General features: G+C 40.9%; 1 protein-coding gene and 1 long non-coding RNA gene across 2 annotated transcripts in view; one reads left to right on the top strand and one right to left on the bottom strand.

Annotated features, from left to right (window-relative positions):
• The first annotated feature begins 4,342 nt into the window (after positions 1–4,342).
• si:dkey-157g16.6 (uncharacterized protein LOC561837 homolog) overlaps positions 4,343–22,654 on the top strand; it is a 50,633-nt gene continuing 32,321 nt past the window's right edge. The window contains exons 1-2 of the mRNA XM_034172326.1: positions 4,343–4,449; positions 6,174–6,317. Coding sequence (XP_034028217.1) covers positions 6,293–6,317 — 25 coding nt within the window. The 5' untranslated portion in view covers positions 4,343–4,449; positions 6,174–6,292. The remainder of the gene's footprint in view (positions 4,450–6,173; positions 6,318–22,654) is intronic.
• LOC117512308 lies at positions 9,376–14,454 on the bottom strand. Its single transcript, XR_004561269.1, has 3 exons — positions 14,207–14,454; positions 13,611–13,613; positions 9,376–9,402 (listed from the first exon to the last, which is right to left on the bottom strand). It is a non-coding gene; the product is annotated as an uncharacterized LOC117512308 (long non-coding RNA).

Raw genomic sequence — 22,654 nt, forward strand, 5'->3', positions numbered from 1 at the left:
ACACACACACACACACACACACACACACACACACACACACACACAAAAAGCTTTTGTTCTTTATAGCTAGTTTCCCCCTCCGTGACAACTGTACGCAGGGTGAATCTTTATTTATTTATTTATTTTTGGTAACTCATCAGTTTAAGCAATTTCAAGCCATAGCTATGAATAATTAGGGGTGGAGTTACTGTGAGTGATGGCTAGTGTGCTGGAGAGATGATTTAAGGCCCCGCTAGCAGCCAGTGCTAGCTGGGCCCTGAGCTTTTTATTACAAATATCTGAGATAATATAGGTTGCTGTGTTATTAACTGCAGTAATGAAACATCTAAAAGTTTGTGCTTCAGTATTTCTATTGTGTGAACCTTTAGTATGATTTCATTTGTATGTTAGCACTAATTAGCAGGTATAACTGTAAAAAAATTAGGTTCACTGATGGTGCAATGGTTACTGAGGCAACATGCCAGTCATACATTTTAAAACTTGCACGCAAGTCAGCTGTTATGAAAACCACCACCCAGCCCATAAAAATATGCCATTGATCAAAGACTCAAACCAAAGTTAGCCTGTTAGTTTGAACATCTTTGGTAACTGTGAGATGGGGGCACATGTTCAGGCTTCATCTGTCCTGCACAAGTCACTCTAGTCCTGCCAACACTACACCTCTTTACTGGCTGATCATTTAGAGCTGCTCTATTTGAACTTCAGTCCTGCTCTTCAGAAAACCTATGGGTGACTTCACCGGGGGGTTGTCCATTATATATGCAGTCAATGCTGTTCACTCTTCTTTGTACATACCTGATTTAATACCTTCAGTCCTGAACTTTGATTGACATTGGTGAGCTCTGATGCTCATTGTTCATCATTCATCACTGAACTTCACCAAGGAGGTTACATTTTTGTCTGTCTTGTTTTGATCTTGAGTCTGTTCTCGTGCCTCCTGTTATCCTGGGGGCAAGGGGAGAGCATCTGTGTACTGACAGTAGCAACATGGCCTATCTATGTGACACATGGAACCTTTTTGTTTCCAAACTTAGTGTCTTCAGTTGAGCATCACCTGATGACAATATGAGGGGTTGCTACACCTTTGAGTGTCGTAATAAGTCAGAGAAAAGGCACAGAAGGCACAAGATCCCTACAAATCCTGAAAGGAGAAAGAAATAGGAGATCAATGTCATTTGCAAAGGAGGGAAACCTCCAGCAATGAAATTTGAAATCAACATAATGAGTGAAAAGGAAAGAAAAAGGTGACGCAATTTAACAAAGTATAAATAAAATCAGAAAACCTGACTCTTGACACTTCACTGTGATGCAGATTATACAATTGAAGCTATATCATGAATATGGGCCAGGATTTTGAAGTATAATTTTTTTTAATTAAGTAAAAAATATTAAAACTGCAGCCAATGATTAATAATAGTATCTTATTTCAATATTTATACTTTTGTTAATATATTTCTTATAAATATATATATATATATATATATATATACACTGAACAAAAATATAAATGCAACACTTTTGTCTTTGCTCCCAATTTCATGAGCTGAACTCAAAGATGTAAAACATTTTCTATATACACAAAAGGCACAGTTCTCTCAAATATTGTTGACAAATCTCTCTAAATTTGTATTAGTGAGCACTTCTCCTTTGCTGACATAATCCATCCCACCTCACAGGTGTTGCATATCAAGATGCTGATTAGACAGCATGATTATTGCACAGGTGTGCCTTAGGCTGGCCACAATAAAAGGCCACTCTGAAATGTTTAGTTTTATCACACAGCATAATGCCACAGATGTCACAAGTTTTGAGGGAGCGAGCAATTGACATGCTGACTGCAGGAATGTCCACAAGAGCTGTTGCCTGTGAATTGAATGTTCATTTCTCTACCATGAACCATCTCCAAAGGTATTTCAGTGAATTTGGCAGTACATCCAACCAGCCTTACAACCGCAGACCACGTGTAACCACACCAGCCCAGGGCCTCCACATCCAGCATGTTCACCTCCAAGATCGTCTGCGACCAACTACGCGGACAGTTGCTGCAACAATTGGTTTGCAGAACCAAAGAATGTCTGCACAAACTGTTAGAAACCATCTCAGGAAAGCTCATCTGCATGCTTGGCATCCTCATCGGGGTCTCAACCTGACTAGAGTTCATTGTTGTAATCGACCTGAGTGGGCAAATGCTCACATTTGATGGCGTCCTGCTGCTGACCAACTCTATGCAAAGGAGATATGTTGCATTGCATGAGGCAAATGGTGGTCACACCAGATGCTGACTGGTTTTCTGCCCCCCCCCCCCCCAATAAAGTGAAACTGCGCATTTCAGAGTGAGTTTTTATTGTGGCCAGCCTAAGGCACACCTGTGCAATAATCTTGCTGTCTCATCAGCATCTTGATATGCCACACCTGTGAGGTGGGATGGATTATGTCGGCATAGGAGAAGTGCTCGCGAGCAGAAATTTGGACAGATTTGTGAATAATATTTGAGAGAAATAGGTCTTTTGTGTATGTAGAAAATGTTTTAGATCTTTGAGTTCACCTCATGAAAAATGGGAGCAAAAACAAAAGTGTTAAGTTTATATTTTGTTCAGTGTCTATCTATCTATCTATGCACACACACACACTATATATACACTCAACAAAAATATAAACGCAACACTTTTGGTTTTGCTCCCATTTTGTATGAGATGGACTCAAAGATCTAAAACTTTTTCCACATACACAATATCACCATTTCTCTCAAATATTGTGCACAAACCAGTCTAAATCTGTGATAGTGAGCACTTCTCCTTTGCTGAGATAATCCATCCCACCTCACAGGTGTGCCATACCAAGATGCTGATTAGACACCATGATTAGTGCACAGGTGTGCCTTAGACTGCCCACAATAAAAGGCCACTCTGAAAGGTGCAGTTTTATCACACAGCACAATGCCACAGATGTCGCAAGATTTGAGGGAGCATGCAATTGGCATGCTGACAGCAGGAATGTCAACCAGAGCTGTTGCTTGTGTATTGAATGTTCATTTCTCTACCATAAGCCGTCTCCAAAGTCCTTTCAGAGAATTTGGCAGTACATCCAACCAGCCTCACAACCGCAGACCACGTGTAACCACACCAGCCCAGGACCTCCACATCCAGCATGTTCACCTCCAAGATCGTCTGAGACCAGCCACTCGGACAGCTGCTGAAACAATCGGTTTGCATAACCAAAGAATTTCTGCACAAACTGTCAGAAACCGTCTCAGGGAAGCTCATCTGCATGCTCGTCATCCTCATCGGGGTCTCGACCTGACTCCAGTTCGTCGTCGTAACCGACTTGAGTGGGCAAATGCTCACATTCGCTGGTGTTTGGCACGTTGGAGAGGTGTTCTCTTCACGGATGATGCGAAGGAGATGTGTTGCACTGCATGAGGCAAATGGTGGTCACACCAGATACTGACTGGTATCCCCCCCAATAAAACAAAACTGCACCTTTCAGAGTGGCCTTTTATTGTGGGCAGTCTAAGGCACACCTGTGCACTAATCATGGTGTCTAATCAGCATCTTGGTATGGCACACCTGTGAGGTGGGATGGATTATCTCAGCAAAGGAGAAGTGCTCACTATCACAGATTTCGACTGGTTTGTGAACAATATTTGAGGGAAATGGTGATATTGTGTATGTGGAAAAAGTTTTAGATCTTTGAGTTCATCTCATACAAAATGGGAGCAAAACCAAAAGTGTTGCGTTCATATTTTTGTTGAGTATATATATATATCCTATATAAGAACATGTAAAATAATTTAACTATATTCAGTTTATCATATTGCAAATAATAGTAATTTATCTTATGTGCTAAATGTTCATTGATACTTTGTGATTTATGTCAGCTTGCTGAAGGCTGAGAGAGATTTAAAATAATGCCATCATGACAGACCTACGTACACATGCAAAGGTGATTGATGCTTTGCAATACAAGGTACTGGGCCGGATGAAGTCATATTTTTGTATAGCATACATGCGTGGATGTGCATACGTAAACGTGTACACATCTCTGCTTTATGTTGAATGCACAGTATATACACTGGATCATAATGAAACTATGGATCCATGGTTTAGTGCACTGTTGTGATTTAACACTGGAAACAAAATGTTCAAATGTTCAGTTGTTGCTACTCTCAATATATAGGTACTCTAAGGCTAGGGGGATGGGAGATCCATGGGGGAAGGGGGCTGACTGAACACAGTGTTGTCACTGGAGAGAGAGAGAGAGAGAGAGAGAGAGAGAGAGAGAGAGAGAGAGAGAGAGAGAGAGAGAGAGAGAGAGGAGTTGTGGTATTCCATGTGTTAAAAAGCATAGCAGTGCGCACACACACACACACACACACACACAGGGTCTGCTTGGCTCCAGGGATTATCCCAACACTTTGAGATATGACGGAGGACATGCAGGTATGAACAGGTAAGACTGTCTGTCTCCTCTGCATCTCTGTGCATGTGCTGTCACTGTACTGCTGCTGGACTAGGCTGTGCAGGATGAAGTTGGAGATGAACATCAGACATTTCACTGAGCACAGCGAGTGCCTGTGCAGTGTGCACACACACACAGGGCTGTGTTTAGTTTCAGTGGAACCTGCGGTCTGTGGATTCTAGGACAAGCTTCAGAAGTTGGCTGTCAATTGCCAGAGAAAGGGGTCAGAGGTACAGAGGCGGTGTTGTGTGTGAACCCTGTGGGTGTTGTGAGGCAGCTTTGTGCTCGTTGCGTAATTTCTCTTCCATATTAATGTGCACGACTGAAACAGTAACTGACATTAATTTTATTTGTAGGCATGTTAAGGAAGTACAATTCACTATTGTGCAAAAGCACAAAAGAAACATATGTAAATATATAAGATTTACTTGTCTTCAATATGTTGTATACTTTTTTGATTGTGCAGCATTTTCCCTGATGATTTATTTTAGCCTTGAAACAACTGGTTAATTTATAATTTACTCCATCAACAAAAATGAATTGTGAAATATTCTGAATAATAGTCATGACATGACATGATGATTTAAATGTGCAAAAAAACAAAAAAAGCAAACCAGTTTGACTGGTTTCAGTGTCTCAAAATGTATTTTCTGCTTTTCTCTGTTATATATTGTATGAAGTATAATATGACATTGTATTGGGCTCTGTAAAGTTGTGATCTTTTTTGTTTCTTTGTTTTTTTGTTTTTTTTACATGATACAGATCAAATCAAACAAAATATCAGCAGAATAATCAGCAAAAATAACAAAATCATTGTAGTTCCAGTCCTATTTTTTTTTCACTCTAAAGTTGTTTTTTTTACACAAACTAATGACAGAGAAAATGATCATTTATTATTATTTTCAAGAGATTTAAAAAATCTGTGTTGTTGAAATAAATCCTTTTGCAACAGCATATAAAATATTATGTTGCAATGTTCACATTATTAACAAGTATTGCAAATTGTTGCCCTGAAAAAAATATATTTTTGTATCGTTGTTTTATTCTTATCAGTCACATATGCTTTTCATAACAGAATGAAACAGCAGAAGGTGTTTAAATTTGTGAAAGATTACATGTTACAAACATAAGAAAATAATGACTTTGCCTTATGAACATTCTCCTAAGAAATACGTTAAATCAGAAATTCTCAAAGATCAGCTCCAATAATTCATCTTTATTTATTGAAAAACTGGAATTTCAAATGTTTGTATGCTTGTTTGTTTGTTTTCTTGTGCTCGCTACTCCACATTTATCTTATGCAACTCCAAAAGGGTTTGGTGTCTTAAAAATGCCGTCTTTATTGCCTCAGTGCACAGAGCGATGGTATGCACGAGTGTTTTTGTGAAGGAGATTTAGAAAGCCCTCTTTGGAGCCCGGACACAGCTTCACAATCAGCTTAATGCCTGACAATAATGAATACCCTTGTGTGCGTCAGTTTGGCAGACCGTGTGTGTGTGTGTGTCTAAACTTTGTTTTTGTTACATTGATAGGCTTCTCAGGTTGGTCAGTAATTCTATCGTGCTCTGAATTCTGCTGTGTGTATGTGTGTGTGTGTGTGTGTTTGTGTTACTGTGTGAGCTTGTGTCAAAGGACTAGTTGTCATGTGAGTGTTTGTCCAGACATTGTGCAGCAGTCTGTAAATGCCCCCCCTCCTCTCTCTCTCTCTGTCTCAGGGCTCTTCTGTTGTCAGTGCTGCGAGCTCATGTCAGTGATGGACTGCAGCCGGGTGGACACTAACCTTAGCTGGCATTCACAAAGCAGCATTCCTCTTTACTGAGACCAGCCCCACAGAATGCTGAGTCCGATTGTCTCCTATAGTGAGTACGCTGCATCTTACTTTCTGCTGCATGTCCCACTCGTCTTGCTTGGACTTTGTCTAAATCAATGAGTTCCCAATCTGAACAACAAGCGAGGTTGAATGTGGTCTTCTGTCATTTGCACAGAGAAGTGTGAAAATGTATGCTGCAGGGCCTTGGTGCAGAAGTGTGACTTTTTTCCTTGATGTGCACAGTGGAAATGCTAAACCCTGGATTCTGGCCCTGCCTGAATGTTTCATCAGCAGGCAGAAGACACAGCTGGGGAGGGAAGAAAGAGAGCAGGAGGTTGGAGGACTGATGGTTTAAGCAGCAGAAACCCCACTGATTTGCCAGTGTCCTTTTACCTCCTCCTCAGTCCTGCTCGCTCTCTGCTTCCTCTTTAACACTTTTTTCGAATACCTGATCTGTCCACTTTGTACCCCCACCTTTTGTATCCTCTCACCAGATTTCATTTGGGTCCAGTGTGCTACGTTTCCAACACAGCATTGTTTGCTTGCCAGCATGGGGACGCCTCTGTGGCCTCAGCCTCAAGAGACCCCTTTACGTTAACTGAAAAGGCGCATTATTGGCATAACAGTCACAAGCAAACAGAGGAGGGAAATCAAACAGATTTATTTTGAAGGTATTATTTTGTGATGAATGGTTAAAAAAAAATCTGTTATATTTTCTGGGCATGCCGAATTGGATTGCAGTATACGGTGCATCTGGAAAGTATTCACAGCGCTTCACTTTTTCTAAATTTTGTTAAGTGACAACCTTATTCCAAAATGGAGTAAATTCATTTTCCCCCCTCAAAATTCTACCCACAACACCCCATAATGACAACACGAAAAAAGATTTTTTATTTTTTTATTTTTGCAATTAAAAAAAAAAGAAATCACATGTACGAAAGTATTCACAACTTTTGCTCAATACTTTGTTGATGCATCGTTGGCAGTAATTACAGGCTCAAGTCTTCTTGAATATGTTGCTACAAGCTTGGTGCACCTACCTGAACAGTTTTGCCCATTCCACTTTACAACACCTCTCAAGCTCCATCAGGTTGGATGGGGAGCGTCGGTGGACAGCCATTTTTCAGATCTCTCCAGAGATGTTCAATCAGATTCAGGTCTGGGCTCTGGCTGGGTCACTCACGGACATTCACAGAGTTGTCCCGAAGCCACTCCTTTGATATCTTGGCTGTGTGCTTAGGGTCATTGTCCTGCTGAAAGATGAACCGTCACCCCAGTCTGAGGTCAAGAGCACTCTGGAGCAGGTTTTCATCCAGGATGTCTCTGTACATTGCTGCATTCATCTTTCCCTCAAACCTGACTAGTCTCCCAGTTCCTGCTGCTGAAAAACATCCCCACAGCATGATGCTGCCACCACCATGCTTCACTGTAGGGATGGTGCCTGGTTTCCTCCAAACATGATGCCGGACATTCACGCCAAAGAGTTAAATTTTTGTCTCATCAAACCAAAGAATTTTGTTTCTCATGTTCTGAGAGTCCTTCAGGTGCCTTTTGGCAAACTCCAGGTGGGCTGCCATGTGCCTTTTACTAAGGAGTGGCTTCTGTCTCCCCATCTCTACCAAACAGCCTGATTGGTGCATTGCTGCAGAGATGGTTGTCCTTCTGGAAGGTTCTCTTCTCCACAGAGGAATGCTGGATCTTTGACAGAATGACCATCAGGATCTTGGTCACCTCCCTGACTAAGGCCCTTCTCCCCAACTGCTCAGATTAAATAGGCGACCAACTCTAGGAAGAGTCCTGGTGGATCCAAACTTCATCTGTTTATAGATGATGGAGGCCACCAGTGGTGGCCATAGCTAACCAAAAAGTTAGCTTCGATAACTGATAATCAGCTAACTGAAAAGTTATCTCTTTTAACGCTAAACCGTCTAAAAACTTATCAGAAGCTACAGATAAGCGATAACTTTCAATTTTGCCTCCCAACGCTCTCAGCTACTAAGAAGCTGATTTTGAGTTTAAACACCGCCAAAGCCTCTAATAGAAACAACGGCGATGACAAACCCAAACAGCCAATGAGCCAGCACTTCTGCTTTGTGCACTCTGCCCTCTGCTGTAGGAAAGCATCATTTATCCTGACAGGATACAGTGGTCCCGCGATGAGGCAGAGGTCTTGAAATGGAAAGCAGGTTTGAATTATGGTTTTGCTTTATAAATAAAATTATTTCAGATAGAATAACTACATTAATGTAAACTCTTAAAATGTACAAAGTGATATACGTACAGTGAGGAAAATAAGTATTTGAACACCCTGCAACTTTGCCAGTTCTCCCACATAGAAATCATGGAGGGGTTTGAAATTTTCATCTTAGGTGCATGTCCACTGTGAGAGACATAATCTAAAAAAAAAAAAAAATCCGGAAATCACAATGTATGATTTTTTAAGAATTTATTTGTATCTTACTGCTGCAAATAAGTATTTGAACACCTGTAAAAATCAATGTTAATATTTGGTACAGTAGCCTTTGTTTGCAATTACAGAGGTTAAACGTTTCCTGTAGTTTTTCACCAGGTTTGCACACACTGCAGCAGGGATTTTGGTCCACTCCTCCATACAGATCTTCTCCAAAACTTTCAGGTTTGGAGTTTCACCTCCCTCCAAAGATTTTCTATTGAGTTCAGGTCTGGGGACTGGCCAGGCCACTCCAGGACCTTGAAATACTTCTTACGGAGCCCCTCCTTAGTTGCCCTGGCTGTGTGTTTGGGGTCATTGTCATGCTGGAAGATCCAGCCATGACCCATCTTCAATGCTCTTACTGAGAGAAGGAGGTTGTTTGCCAAAATCTCGCAATACATGACCCCATCCATCCTCCCTTCAATACGGTGCAGTCGTCCTGTCCCCTTTGCAGAAGAGCACCCCCAGCATATGAAGTTTCCACCCCCATGCTTCACGGTTGGGATGGTTTTCTTGGGGTTGTTCTCATCCTCTAAACATGGTAAGTGGAGTTGATTCCAAAAAGCTCTATTTTGGTCTCATTTGACCACATGACCTTCTCCCATGCCTCCTCTGGATCATCCAGATGGTCACTGGTGAACTTCAAATGGGCCTGGACATGTGCTGGCTTGAGCAGGGGGACCTTGCTGCCCTGCAGGATTTTAAACCACGACAGCATCATGTGTTACTAATGTAATCTTTGTGACTGTGGTCCCAGCTCTCTTCAGGTCATTGACCAGGTCCTCCTGTATAGTTCTGAGCTTTCTCAGAATCATCCTTACCCCACAAAGTGAGATCTTGCATGGAATCCCAGACCGAGGGAGACTGACAGTCATCTTGTGTTTCTTCCACTTTCTAATAAATAATCATAACAGTTGTTGTCTTCTACCAAGCTGCTTGCCTGTTGTCCTGTAGTTCATCCCAGCCTTGTGCAGGTCTACAGTTTTATCCCTCGTGTCCTTAGACAGCTATTTTGTCTTGGTGGACAGGTTGGAGTGTGATTGACTGAGTGTGTGAAAAGGTGGCTTTTATACAGGTAACAAGTTCAAACAGGTGTAATTAATACAGGTAAAGAGTGCAGAATAAGAGGGCTTCTTAAAGAAAAATTAACAGGTCTGTGAGAGCCAGAATTCTTGCTGGTTGGTAGGGGTTCAAATACTTATTTGCAGCAGTAACATACAAATAAATTATTAAAAAAATCATACAATGTGATTTCCGGATTTTTTTTTTTTGTTGTTTTTTTAGATTATGTCTCTCACAGTGGACATGCACCTAAGATGAAAATTTCAGACCCCTCCATGATTTCTAAGTGGGAGAACTTGCAAAATTGCAGGGTGTTCAAATACTTATTTTCCTCACTGTATAATACATATCTGTTAATTTTAAAATAATGCACTAATTCTGAAGATTTGAACATTAACACACCAAAGGGTTTTGGGTAAGTAAGCCTCCGCTCATACTGATTGTTTGATTCATTCGTTGTATGTAAAAACCAACACAAGTGAATCAATGTAACGTGTGTTAGTGTTTACAAATAAATGTGCTTTTGTAAAATATGTCATTTTTCTCATTTATCTAAAAAAAAAGAAAGAAATTTTCAAGAGACTGCTAGACAGTACATAAGTGCACGCGTGATGACATCACAACTCTATCCGGTTAGGGAGACAAGGTTGCTTTCAATAACAAGAACTGTCAAAACACTTTCTCGTGTGTGGTTGCTGGAGTTCTGTGGCGATGGGATTCGCTGTTTGAATGCTTGAATAACAATGTCAGTTGCACAAAGAAATCAAATCATACTGAAAACATGTTCGGTGCTGTGTCATAACGCATCAATCAGTCACTCCGTGAGGCGTCATAACATCCGATTGGTTAGTGGCTCGGTTCGGTGTTATAACAGATCAATCAGTCGCTCTGTGTGGTGTCATAACAGACTAATCAGTCGCTCTGCAAGGCGTCATAACATCCGACCGGTTAGCGGCTCGGTGCAGTGTTATAACAGATCAATCAGTCGCTCTGTGTCTTGTTATAACAGATCAATCAGTCGCTCCGCGAGGCGTCATAACATCTGACCGGTTAGCGGCTCGGTGCAGTGTTATAACAGATCAATCAGTCGCTCTGTGTGGTGTCATAATAGATCAATCAGTCGCTCCGTGAGGTGTCATAACATCAAGCCTGGTTCACATGGCAAGATAATTAGGCCAATATTGGACCTGATCTTCCCCTTCCAATCCGACAATCTTAAGGACACCCTGACAATCATGATGATGCTAAATATAATCTTATCAGATATTCCTGCCGTGTGTGGTGTGTTAAGAAGGACGTGAGGAGCTAAATGTGACATGCAGCCAATCAGAAAGCAAGGTGTTTGACCTGGGAATGTTCATGTGTTAAATCTGTTCCTGTGTGATGTTTTTTTTACCATGTGGCTGACACCACACTCTGTACAACTAAACCTGTCAGATCTACATTATTATTATTATTTTTTAATCTCCACATGTGTGGTCTCAGGTTTTGGAAACCTACAGATAATTTTAAAATCCTGTGGTCGACAACACTGTGATATAACTGGTCACCAGTAGATGGCAGTGTTCTATGCATTTTGACGCCGGTTATATAACATGGCCTGAATCACAATTTAACAGAGTTTTTGGCTTTTGGATGGGCAACCTGGGCTTCTTCTGGCATTTTTACATAAAACAACCACAATAACAACATCTATAAACCCAGAGAATATATTCACGAGAGTTTTAGGCACAATATACAAAGAGTTTAATGCTATTGTCCGTGTGAAGCCTGATCAGAGCGTCTCAAATGCGTTTCTGCTGTTGTGAACTTTTACCCAGAATGCACTGCGCACACACCATGTCCACACTAAAACCTTTAAAATTAGTCCAATACTTTAAAACTAAAACATATATCTGATATTTTCACTTTATAAAACTTCAGACATGACGTTATTTAAATAACTTGTCCAAAATTAATTTGGTTAAAATTTTAACCATAAGTTAAAACTGTATGCCTCTGGATGACTTGGGTGCTATTGCCAGCATGTTAGTATGTGGTCAAAAGAAATGAGTTTTTTCTTTTCTATGACCAGTTCTCCTTTGCCTCCAGAGGATAGAGCGGTTTCTTCTATAACCAGGTCTTCTCTGTTTGTAGAGGATAGAACTGCGTATCCACTACAAAAAGGTATGTCTGCAAAAATGTTAGCAGTCCAAAAACTATCGGACCAGAACTTATTGGAAGATAATTGATCCGATGATGGTTTTCAAAGTTATCTAAAAAGCTAATCTGATAATGAAAACATTAACTTTGATAATTATTGTTTAGCAGATTAGTGGAACTGTGCCCACCACTGGAGGCCACTGTGTTCATTGGGACCTTCAAAGCAGCAGAAATGTTTCTGTACCCATCCCCAGATTTGTACCTCAAGACAATCCTGTCTCGAAGGTCTACAGACAATTCCTGTGACTTCATGCTTGGTTTGTGCTCTGACATGCACTGTCACCTGTGGCAGTGGCACACACCTGTAGACAGGTTTGTGTACCTGTAGACAGGTGTGTGCCTTTCCATATCTTGTCCAATGAACTGAATATACCCCAGGTGGACTCCAATTAAGCTGTCGAAACATCTCAAGGATGATCAATGGAAACCGGATGCAGCTGAGCTCAATTGTGAGCTTCATGGCAAAGGCTGTGAATATTTATGTACAAGTGACTTCTTAGTTTTGTTTTGTTTTGTTTTTAAATCAATTTGCAAAACTCTCAAATGAATCTTTTTTTACATTGCTATTATGGGGTATTGTGTGTAGAATTTTGAGGAAAAACATTGATACCATCCATTTTGGAATAAGGCTGTAACAAAAAATGTGAATACTTTCTGGATGCACTGTAATTGCAAAGATGCATGTCAGACTTGAGAAGTGATTTTTGCCTCGAATAAAGGGAAGAATAAATGATGTTGATGTTACGGGGTGTTCCAGTTGTGCTTGGAGGTGCTTGAATTTCCAATTTATAAGTAGAATGTTTTAACCCGGAAATTTGGAATTTCCAATTTGTCAACTTGTTCCAAAACCACATAATCAAAGTTCATAATCCAACATGGCTGCGTCAATAAACAGTAGTAAAAGCTTTAGTATTTACTGTTTTTAGGGCTTCTGTTTTTTTAGTGTCCAGTTTAATAAATCATACACACAGTGCTTTCCTGCTGCTGTCTGTGGACATGTTGCTACCTCATGTTTATGTGTGAAATACACCATTATATTTTTATGAACTCGTGTTGTTTGTATTTGCTAACTGGTAGATTTTTCTAACAGTGGCTGTGATACAAAGAGCAATAACCTGAAGCACGAATGTACCTTCTGCACCAGCTGTCCTCTGGATATTTATTGCTATGGCTGCTTCAAACATGCGGTTGTCTCAGTTATCACCCAGGCAATGACTGTGGTGTTGTTATGATTCTGATTCAGTAATTAGCCCGTAAACTGGTAATATGCTGACAAGCGAGGAGAGTGTGTTGAGAAGGTGGAGCGAATATTTTGAACATTTGATGAAGGAAGAAAATGAAAGAGAAAAGGCTGGATGATGTGGAGAGAGTACATCGGGAAGTGCAAGACATTAGTAACAATGAAGTCAGGGCAGCTATGAAGAGGATGAAGATTGGAAAGGCAGTTGGTCCAGATGACATTCCAGTGGAGGCATGGAAATGTCTAGGAGAGATGGCAGTGGAGTTTCTAACCAGATTGTTTAATAAAATCTTGGAAAGTGAGTGGATGCCTGAGAAGTAGAGAAAAGGTGTGCTGGACATGTACAAGGATAGTGTGACAGCAGTGAGATGCACAGTAGGAATGACAGTCTCATTCAAGGATTACACAAAAGATTAGCTCTGAGTCCTTTCTTGTTTGCAATGGTGATAGACAAGTTGACAGATGAGATCAGACAGGAGTCTCCATGGACTATAATATTTGCAGATGACATTGTGATCTGTAGAGTAGAGAGCAGGTTGAGTCTCTCCAGGAAAGGTGGTGATATGCTCTGGAGAGCAGGGGAATGAAAGTCAGTAGGAGCAAGACTGAGTACATGTGTGTGAATGAGAGGAAGCCCGGTGGAATAGTGTGGTTACAAGGAGTAGAAGTGGTGAAAGTAGATGAGTTCTAATACTTGGGGTCAACTGTCCAAAGTAATAGTGTGGTAGAGAGGTGAAGAAGAGCGTGCAGGCAGGGTGAAGTGGATGGAGAAAGGTGGCAGGAGTGATTTGTGATTTGTGTGCAAGACTGAAGGGGAAGTCTACAAGACAGTAGTGAGGCCAGCTATGGTGTACAGCATAGAGATGGTGGCACTAACAAAAAACAGGAGGCAGAGCTGGAGGTGACAGAGCTGAAGATGTTGCAATCCTCTTTGGGAGTGATGAGATTGGACAGGATCAGGAAGGAACATATCAGAGGAAACTCAGATGGGATGGTTTGGAGACAAAGTAAGGGAGGCAAGATTGAAATGTTCGTACATGTGCAGAGGAGGGACCCAGAGTATATTGGGAGAAGGATGCTGAGGATGGAGCCACCAGGCAAGAGGAGAAGAGGGAGGCCAAAGAGCAGGATTATGGATGTGGTGAGGCAGGACATGCAGGTGATTCAGAGGAAGTTACAGAAGACAGGTGAGAAGGAAACAATTCATCTGCTGTGGCGACCCCTAATGGGAGCAGCCGTAAGAAGAAGAAGAAGAAAAATAAACTGAACTGCAGTTAGATTTGTGAGATTGCATTGTGTGACAAGGTTGGATAATATGGTAGCTTCCTCTGTTTTGGACACACTTTACTTGACACCTCATCAAAAAGTAGTGCTTTCAAGAGGGTTTGTTATTAAATATACAACTTAACCATGTTGATCTCATTGCAAACAATGTCTGTGATTAAGTCAAACAAATATCTTTCCTAAACAAGCAATTCCAAGAGAATATATTAATCATGGGTGCATTATGTATATGTGACGGTGGCCAGCATATGGTAGTCAATAGCCTCTCTCCCCCAACAGTTACTGGAGTCTCTTGCCAATCAGGCAAGAGCTCAAGTCAAAACATCCGCCTCCCATGCTGGAGAATCTGAGTTCGCCCCCTGATTTACAAACTCAAGTTCAAACAACTTAATTAATTCAGGTTTTACCAATTGTAATGCTTTTTAAAGTTGGTTCTTCTTTTTTCAGAGTGGTATCCCAATGCAATATATATATATATATATATATATATATATATATATATATATATATATATATATATATATATATATATATATATATATATATATATATACATACAGTGGTGGGCACAGATAACCAAAAAATTAACTTCGATAACAGATAATAAGATAACTGAAAAGTTATCTTTGATAAAGATAAACCGATAAACCACCCAAAAATGTATCAGAAGTTACAGATAATCGATAACCGATAAATTCCGGTGTTGTCTATGGGACATTTGCAGTTACTAAAGAGCTGAAATTGATTTTTAACACAAAAAGACCTAAAGAATAACCAAGAATGTTTGACCATGCTGCCCCCTGCAGGAACCAGCACAGACAAATCCTGAGAGCACCCACAAAATCAACTCTTTACTAATCATAATCATTTTTCTTTCAACATTCTGCTCCTGCTGGAAGCTCTTGTTTACAACAACACTCCCACCACAGAGGCACACCGAGAACATCCATAAAGCCAGCTCCCTATCAATTTCAACACTCCGGTCAGGCGGAGGTCTTGAAAAATAAAGTCATACTAACTTACGGTTTTTTGAGAATACTGATAGAATAACTCCATTAATGTAAATTCTGTCATTTGTACAAAGTTAAAATATAACATATATCTTTTAATGTTGAATAAGGCACTAATTCTGAGGTTTTGTAACAAACACAGACCGCAAAGCATTCTGGGTAAAAGTGCTAAACAGTGATTGGTTCAGTAATCCATTATGTAAACCAACACGTTAATGTGACGTGTGTCGTGTGTGGGTTTAAAGATAAATGTGCTTTTGTAAAATATTCCATTTTTATTTGTAAAAACAGGCATTTTTACGGAGCCCTGGAAGTGTCATCGCAATTGCATGTTTTAAAACTTTTATGATGTTGTAAAACGTGCACTCAATATTAGTAAGTAAGTAAGTAAATTTATTTATATAGTGCCTTTCACAGACATAAGGCCATGTACACACGTTGTCGGGTATTTGTAAAACCGAATATCTTACCCATTTGGGGTAAGATAACTGGGTTTTCCCCAGTTTGGGGAAAAAACTTCATCCACACTACGTCGTTTAAAAAAAAATCCATCCACATCGAACCGCATAAATGTGTTGTAATTAGTCTGCCAAACCTTTGGGTGGCGGTACTGATTAAAATTCTATCCAATCAGGAGCCTTATTCTCTTGTCGTCACTTCCACAAAACTAAAAACTGCGCCAACCTCGTTCGTGTGGACCGATAAGGAGTCGGAATTACTTCTAACCGTAGTTTTAGAATACAAAGTTAAGTACCCAGACGTTTAATACTGCCATGAACACTCCTGGCCAGTAGATGGCAGTAGCGGCCTTGAAAAAATGTCAAACAAAATTCCAGATAATCCCCAGAGCAACAGTGGTAAGGAAAAACTCCCTCTGAGGAAGAAACCTCAAGCATACCAGATTCAAAGGGGTGACCCTCTGCTTGGGCCATGCTACAAAACATAAATTACAGAACAATTCACTGAACAATTCACGGTCAAATATACAAGAAATACTATTGCGCACTTGACAGGAGGATCGCCAACACGAATACAACTCCCATCTCTGGATGGAGCTGCACTTTAAACAGAGAAAAAACAGAATCAGGCATCAGAAAGACAAAAAATACTGTATAATTTGCCAGCATTAAACAACAAGAAAAACAGAGAAATACTAAGGTGATCGCCGGCCACTAGCCCAAAACTTCACTAAAAGACCCAGAATTTAGGTCAAGCTGAGGCCGCAGCCCGCTCCAATTACTATTAAATGAATTAAAAGAGTAAAGCGTAAAACAAAACTGTACCAGTATGCTAGCCATATGAAAGGGAAAATAAGTGCGTCTTAAGTCTGGACTTGAAAATCTCCACAGAATCTGACTGTTTTATTGACGCAGGGAGATCATTCCACAGAACAGGGGCACGATAAGCGAAAGCTCTGTGACCCGGAAACTTCTTATTCACCTTAGGGACACAAAGTAGTCCTGCACCCTGAGAATGTAAAGCCCGGGCCGGTACGTGAGGTTTAATTAGGTCAGCTAGGTAGGGAGGTGCCAGTCCATGAATAATTTTATAGGTTAGTAGCAGAACCTTAAAATCTGATCTCACTGGGACAGGAAGCCAGTAAAGGGATGCCAAAATGGGTGTAATGTGGTTGTACTTTCTGCTTCGTGTCAAACGTCTGGCTGCAGCATTTTGAACCAATTGGAGACCCCTAATGCTAGACTGTGGTAAACCAGAAAATAGAACATTGCAGTAGTCCAATCTAGAAGAGATAAATGCATGGATCAGGGTCTCAACATCAGCCATAGACAGGATGGGACAAATCTTCGCTATATTTCACAGGTGGAAGAAAGCAGTCCTACTAATATTTCTAATGTGTAGGCCAAAGGACAATGAAGGATCAAAAATTACCCCAAGGTTCCTCACTTTGTCAGTGTGATGTATGACACACGAGCCGAGGCTGAGCGTTAACTGGTCAAATTTATGCCGATGTCTCACTGGACCAAGAACCATCATTTCAGTCTTATCAGAGTTTAAAAGTAGGAAGTTTCTAGACAGCCAACTTCTCACTGCTGCAAGGCAATCTTCTAAGGATTTTATGTGAACGAGATTACCAGCAGTTATCGGCATGTATAACTGAGTATCATCTGCATAGCAGTGAAAGGTAATCCCAAAACGCCGTAATATGTGCCCAAGGGGTGCTGTATAAAGGGAGAAAAGCAGGGGGCCTAAGACAGACCCCTGTGGAACCCCAAATTTCATGTCGCTAAGATTAGTGGTAGTGTTACTGTACAAAACACAGTGAGAACAACTGGTCACATATGACGTCAGCCATGCAAGGGCACTCCCAGTAATCCCAAAATGATTTTCCAGCCTATCAAGTAGAATATGATGATCCACTGTATCAAATGCAGCACTGAGATGTAACAGCAACAGAACCATAGTGGTGTCCGAATCCATTGTAAGCAGAAGATCATTCACCACTTTAGTGAGAGCTGTCTCTGTGGAATGATCTTTTCTAAAAGCAGACTGCAGTGGCTCACAGAGATTATTCTCAGTAAGATAGTCTACGAGCTGCTGTGACACCACTTTTTCCAGAATTTTAGAGAAAAATGATAGATTTGATATCGGCTGATAGTTTTTCAGTACACTAGGGTCAAGATTGGGTTTCTTAAATAATGGTTTAATCACTGCAGATTTGAAACATTTAGGAACAGATGCAGAAGTTAAAGAAAGATTAATAATTTCCAGCACAGTCAGCCCAAGAGTGGGCCACAGGTCCTTAAACAGTTTTGTTGGTATAGGATCAAATAAACAGATTGTGCTTTTTGTTGACATTACGAGTTTTGTCAGCATGCCTAGTGAGATACTATCAAATTCTGTAAATCTAGGTAATACCTCAGTAGTGGCACCCACCTCAATAGCAGGGTGTAGTGGCTGGGTTAAGGCATATGTTTAACCTGATGTCTTCTATTTTCTTCCCAAAGTAATCCAGGAAATCTTGTGCTGTAAAAGGAGAGTGAACTACAGGTGGTTGTCCATGCATAAGTGTTGCCACCGTGTCGAACAAGAACTTTGAGTTATGCTTGTTTTTGTTAATCAAATCAGAGTAGTAGGTCTGCTTTGTAGCCAATAATGCATGCTTATAGTCTAAGATGGCATCACGCCACGCAAGGTGAAATACTTCTAATTTTGAACGACGCCATTTCCATTCTAGACCTCTTGCTTTGTGCTTGAGGTCACGCAGATAATCATTGAACCAAGGTGACTGTGATTTGGGGGAGTGCGGTTTTAACACAGGTGGTGCAATCATGTCGAGTGTAGTTTTGAGCACTGAGTTTAAACTATCCACAAGTCTGTCTACTGACTAGGTATTTGTCAAATGTGAAGCTAAGACATCAGGCAGTCTAGCTTCGAGTTCAGTCTTAGTTGAGGAGTTGATGCATCACCGTAATGATATATAAGGTTGTTGTTCCACTAAACACGGCAGCGAAAACTGTAAACTTAATAAGTGAGTGATTAGACACCTCTGATGTAAGAGGCATGATGTCAATATTCGTCACAGCAATACCACATGCGAGAACCAGATCCAGGGTATTTCCAATAATGTGCGTCGAATCCCGAATGCATTGCCAAGAGCCTAATGCATCCACAATTTCCATAAATGATTTGCAGAGGGGATCAGAAGGCTTATTTATATGAATGTTAAAGTCACCAATGATCAGAATGTTATCTACACTAGTTGACAAGTTAGAGATGAACGCACCAAATTCAGCTAAGAATTCAGAATATGGGCCAGGAGGCCCATATACAGTGACAAAGTAATACGACTGATTTTTTTTTTTTCTTCTGACCTTGGCAATGTGTAATATCCTGAGCAGAGCGGAGAATCAGATGCTCAAACGAGTTATATTTGTAACCCCCAACAGCTAATAAGCTAAACCTAGATTTATAAATAAGAGCAACACCCCTGCCTTGCTTTGCATCATGAGGGACGTGACTAAATGTATATGCTGGTGGGCAGGCCTCATTTAAGAGGAGGACAGCTGTAGGTTTAAGCCAGGTTTCACATAGCCCAATCATATCTAAGTGATGATCAATAATTAGATCACTGATCAACAATGAATTTGAGGACAGTGATCTTATGTTAATGAGACCCAGTCTAAGGACCTCAGTGGGGTTGATAGTTGCACTATATGGGTTTAGGGGTGGTTCCAGAGTAGCATATATAAGATGCCTAGAAGTAGGTTTAGGTTTGAAACATTCCACGCGCGTTGTAGGTAGCAGACACGAAATCTTTGCTGGAACAACCACTGGGCCATCCTCAATTTCAACATCATCCAATATAATAATGGGTATTAAGTTTGGAAAGCATATCCCTCTATGATTTTTATGGACACGACTACGGAAGCAGGCCACAGTCTCAACTTGTTGAAATTCCATCCATCCATCCATCCATCTTCTACCGCTTAGTCCAATTAAGGGTCGCGGGGGGCTGGAGCCTATCCCAGCAGTCATAGCGGCGTGAGGCAGGGTACACCCAGGACAGGACGCCAGTCTGTCGCAGGGCCTTGTTGAAATTCCCTCCTTGGCAAATAAACTGCACTGTCACCATAGTGGATTTTCTGCACTAAATTCCCCACTAAGCTAATGGATTACACACTCATATTTGTCATGAGCCATGCAGGGTCTCTAATCACCTGCTCCGTGGCCTGCTGTAGATTCCTAATGTTACCCTTCTTGTAGAGCTCTATCTATGTTCGTAGACGCAAAGGCGTAGATTTTCAGGCGTAGGCGCCTTCCCCAGTAGGGTGGAGGCCGTCCGGCATCAGCAAGCCACAGCGGCCCCAGAACTATGGCCAGTTATCAATAAAGCTAAAGCCTTGCTGTCTACCAAACTGCGGCAGCCACCTATTTAACGATGTCAGCCTGCTAAATGCCTCATCAGTACCCCGGGAGGGGAGGGGACCAGAGACTATTAAGACTATTAATCGATGCTGGCACATCTTTCTGGCAAGGTCACAAGTCCTCTCTATGTCCATTTTTGTGACCTCTGAGTGCCTCTTCCTGATATCATTGGTGCCAGTGTGAATAACTATGTGACTAGATCTCATGTCATGTTCCTTCGTCTGTCTTCCCTTCTGCAGCGTCAGCACCCTAAGATGAGATGCAATGTCGGGAGCTCTGGCCCCAGGAATACATTTAACGTCAGCCGGCGTCTGTAACTTGACTTTACGGGTGATAGAATCCCCTATCACTAAAGTCTGGTGTTTCGGCCTGGAGACAGGAGTGGAAGTCACTTGTGGGCTCAGAGAATTCACATCAGGCAAATCCAAGGGGGAGAACCGATTCACAGTTCGCACTGGCGAGTGTGATCGGGGTGCCACAACTGGGCACCAAGCCCTACGGGGCTTCCTCTGCCTAGCCACAGTCCGAATGTGACTGTAGAATGTGACTTTTTCACCTCTTTAAAATACCTATTAAAATATGTCAAGGTTAGCCATCTTTCAACTTGTCCAAGGTCTGTTTCCCAAGAATGTTCCCTGTGAATTTGAAGACTGTGGCAGTAATAGAACTGGACATATGCTGAGCACAGATGGACAGATGAACGCAATGTCTTCGCAATACCTGATGGCCATACGTGATGGCCTTGGGTAATTAGAAGTGAAAAAAAATTAATGTGGGTATTGCCACATTAATTCAGTTTTGCCAGTCCATGATCAGACATCAATGGTGGATAACGACATTACCAGAGAAACTCTTCATGTTCAAAACGTTTTCAACTTTTTTTCTGCTCTTGATTGCATATAAAGTGTTTACTGTCAATATGATTACAGTCTTTTACTCAGAAAATGCAAAAAAAAAAAAATGCTAGTTTGGAATTAGTGATGCCCCAAGTTGAGTGAGTTTGCAATGTCCCTTTAATCTGAAGAATTAACTTTCAGTAAAATAGAAATATTTGCATGATCCTGACTAGGGATGGGTATTGATAAGATTTTATCGATATCGATGTCATTATCAATTCTGCTTATCGATCCGATTCCTTATCGATTCCCTTATCGATACCTCTTGTGAATTTTGTACTAAAAGTAGACTTTACAGGTTTTCTATGTATTTCATTGAGTCTTAAACTAAATAAATTGGTCACTATATCCTTGATCTCTGGACATAAGTAAAAATAAACAAAATGGTGTTTCGCTTTGAAGTTATTAATTCCAACTGGACTCTATCGTTCTAACTTGACTCAGCAGAGTATTTGGAGCTGTGTGAACAGAACGGAGGACGATTCTCGTTTCTTTCTCGCAACAAGACAGGAGTCCCAGTTAGTAACTTTAATCCGCACAAAAGTGACTCACGATTGACACATTGAGAGATGAAAGTGGTGAAAAACAAAAAAAAGCTGAAACCCAAAATTACCCCCTAACACCACCTGCACGAAAATGTTTGAATTCTAGAAGCTCTGAAATGCAATCTGGGACTATCCGGTTGTTAAGTGTGACATAACTCATCATGTGATTTTCAACTTCTGGCTCCAAACAAAAAAGGCGCGCTGTCATTAACATTGAGAACTGCACTGAGACAATCTGATCAGGCTGCACTTACACCGTTGCACATGGACAACAGAATTAACATCACAGCATAAAAGTCTTTGTATATTGTGCCAAAAACTCTCCTGGATATATTAACTGGGTTTTTAGACGTTGTTACTGCGTTTGTTTTATGTAAAAATGTCAGACGCTCAGGTTGTTTCTCCGTTATTTTCAGTGGGAGTTGCTGCGAGCTGCGATCGCTTCCTGTTCATGTCGTTCGGGGAGAAAGTGAAGTTGCACTTTAACGTCTTGTTTATTCTAATAAATAAATTTTTATTAACAAACAGACATGTATATTTTACCTGTGCATAATAAAATATGTAAAGTAAAAGGAAAAAAAGTTTTATTAAGTGTTCTGACCATAGAACCAGACAAATGCGGTTAACAGAGGTGGAGGCGGAGAAGGGACGGACGGAGGTTTGCGCACAGTGTAAACACAAACTAAACTTAAACTGTAGATCCTTAAAAGGATCAAACAGACATAACTTTAATTGTAAACTTGGAGGTCTTTGGACCCGGAAACAGATTTATCACGTGATGCGTTACGTCAGCGCTTAACAACCGGAT

This window comes from Thalassophryne amazonica, chromosome 6 (assembly GCF_902500255.1).
Source record: "Thalassophryne amazonica chromosome 6, fThaAma1.1, whole genome shotgun sequence".
Lineage (NCBI taxonomy): Eukaryota > Metazoa > Chordata > Actinopteri > Batrachoidiformes > Batrachoididae > Thalassophryne > Thalassophryne amazonica.